This window comes from Monoraphidium neglectum (genome assembly GCF_000611645.1).
Source record: "Monoraphidium neglectum strain SAG 48.87 unplaced genomic scaffold scaffold00109, whole genome shotgun sequence".
NCBI classification, from domain to species: domain Eukaryota; kingdom Viridiplantae; phylum Chlorophyta; class Chlorophyceae; order Sphaeropleales; family Selenastraceae; genus Monoraphidium; species Monoraphidium neglectum.
Window position 1 is genome coordinate 41,400 of NW_014013519.1, and position 1,641 is coordinate 43,040.

The window sequence follows — 1,641 nt, forward strand, 5'->3', positions numbered from 1 at the left end:
CCGCTGCTGGTTGTTTGGGGGGGGGGGGGGCGTGCCGACGGCTGGCGCCTCCCTTTCGTGTGGCGCGCCGGCTAGCACACTCTCCGAAGTGTTCGTGAATGCAGCAACATCCATACAGCCGAGACTGCAGCCATGTCCAGTGGTCAAACTCCTCTGCACACTCATCCTCTCCGCAAACCCGTCAGGCCATCGAGAAGCTGGACAAGGTCTGCGCTTCCCCGGGTGCCACGGAAGCCGCCCGGAAGCTGCTGCGCGGCAGCCTCCTCGACGCCCTCCGCCACGACGCGTTCCCTGTCGCTGCGGCCGCCGCCGCCGCCCGCGGCCTGGCCGACGTGCCAGGCGCCGACCTCGTGCCGGGGCTGCAGGCGCTGCTCGCGCGCGCCGCCGACGCCGCCGCCGCCGGCCACGGCGAGCAGCCGGGGAGCGCCAAGGCGGCGCTGGCAGCCGCGCGCGGCGCCCTGGCCGCGGTTGCTGAGCTGCGGGCGCGCGAGACCGCGCTCGCGCACGCCTGCGCGGCGGCGGCGCTGGAGTTTGCACTGTCGGACAAGCGGCGCCGCAAGCTTGCCGCCGCGGCGGCGGCGGCGTGCGGCCCGATGCTGTTCGGCGGCCTAGACCTGAGCGCTGACGACGAGGGCGGCGCCGCCGGCGGCAAAGCGGCAAAGGGGAAGGGCAAGGGCGGCGCCGTCGCGGAGGAGGGCGCGGCGGCGGAGGGTAAGCGCGCGGCGGCAGCGTCGGCGAACAGGGCACTTGTCGACGCCTTGGCGCATGGCCTGCTGGCGGGCGGGGCGGGCGCATGGGACGAGCTGGGGGCGCTGCTGGAGGCCGGCGGGCCGCGCTGCCGCCACCTCCTGCTGCTCGCGCTGCTGCGCGCCGCCGCGCTGCTCTCGTCGGGTGGCGCGCCGGCGGCGAAGCGTGGCGGGAAAAGCGGCGGCGCGGCAGCTGGCGGCGGCGCGGCGTTTGAGGGCGTCGCGCGCTGCCTGGTTGGGCTGCTGGCTGGCGGCGCGCACGCGCGGGAGCGCGAGCAGCAGCACCAGCAGCTGTTACTGCCGTCTGATTGGGAGGCCGCGTCATCAGAGCTTTTTGATGACGACGGCCTCCCCACGCAGCAGCACGCGTCCGCCGTCCTGTCCCCCGCCGCCCTCTCGCGCGCGCACGGCGCGGCGCTGCTGCGGGCGCTGCACCTCACCCTCGACGCCGCGCCGCCCGCGGCGCTCGCGGCGGCGGTCGGGCGGCCCGAGGCCGTCTTCGCGCTGCTGGCGCGCCACGCGGTTGCGCCGCAGCCGCAGGGGCAAGCCTCCGCCGCCCAGGCGGCGGCTGCGGCAGGAGCGGCGGATGCAGCTGCAGACTTGGCAGAGGGCGGGCCCGCTTTTGCGGCGCTCGCGCCGCACCTGCGGCTCGTAGTGGCCAAGTGTGCGGCCAGCAGGGAGCTCGAATTTTTGGAGGGCTTCTACTCGCTCCCCCGAGAGGCGTCCCGCTGGCAGGCCCAGGCAGCTGCCCTGCAGCTTCTCGCCGCCGACGTCGAGTCTGGCGGCGCCTGGCTGCCTGCCGGCGCGCGCCGCGCGGGCGGCGCGCGGTGGCTCGCGCGCGCGATGGGCGCGGCGTGCAGCCCCTCGCCGCAGGCGCGCGCGGGCGCCGCACGGC

General features: G+C 76.7%; 1 protein-coding gene across 1 annotated transcript in view; it reads left to right on the plus strand.

Annotated features, from left to right (window-relative positions):
* MNEG_1148 (Uncharacterized protein) overlaps positions 1–1,401 on the plus strand; it is a gene marked incomplete at both ends in the record, with an annotated part of 4,917 nt that extends 3,516 nt beyond the window's left edge. Inside the window, 2 exons of the mRNA XM_014050377.1 lie at positions 186–1,268; positions 1,354–1,401. Coding sequence (XP_013905831.1) covers positions 186–1,268; positions 1,354–1,401 — 1,131 coding nt within the window. The remainder of the gene's footprint in view (positions 1–185; positions 1,269–1,353) is intronic.
* Between the last annotated feature and the right edge of the window lie 240 nt (positions 1,402–1,641).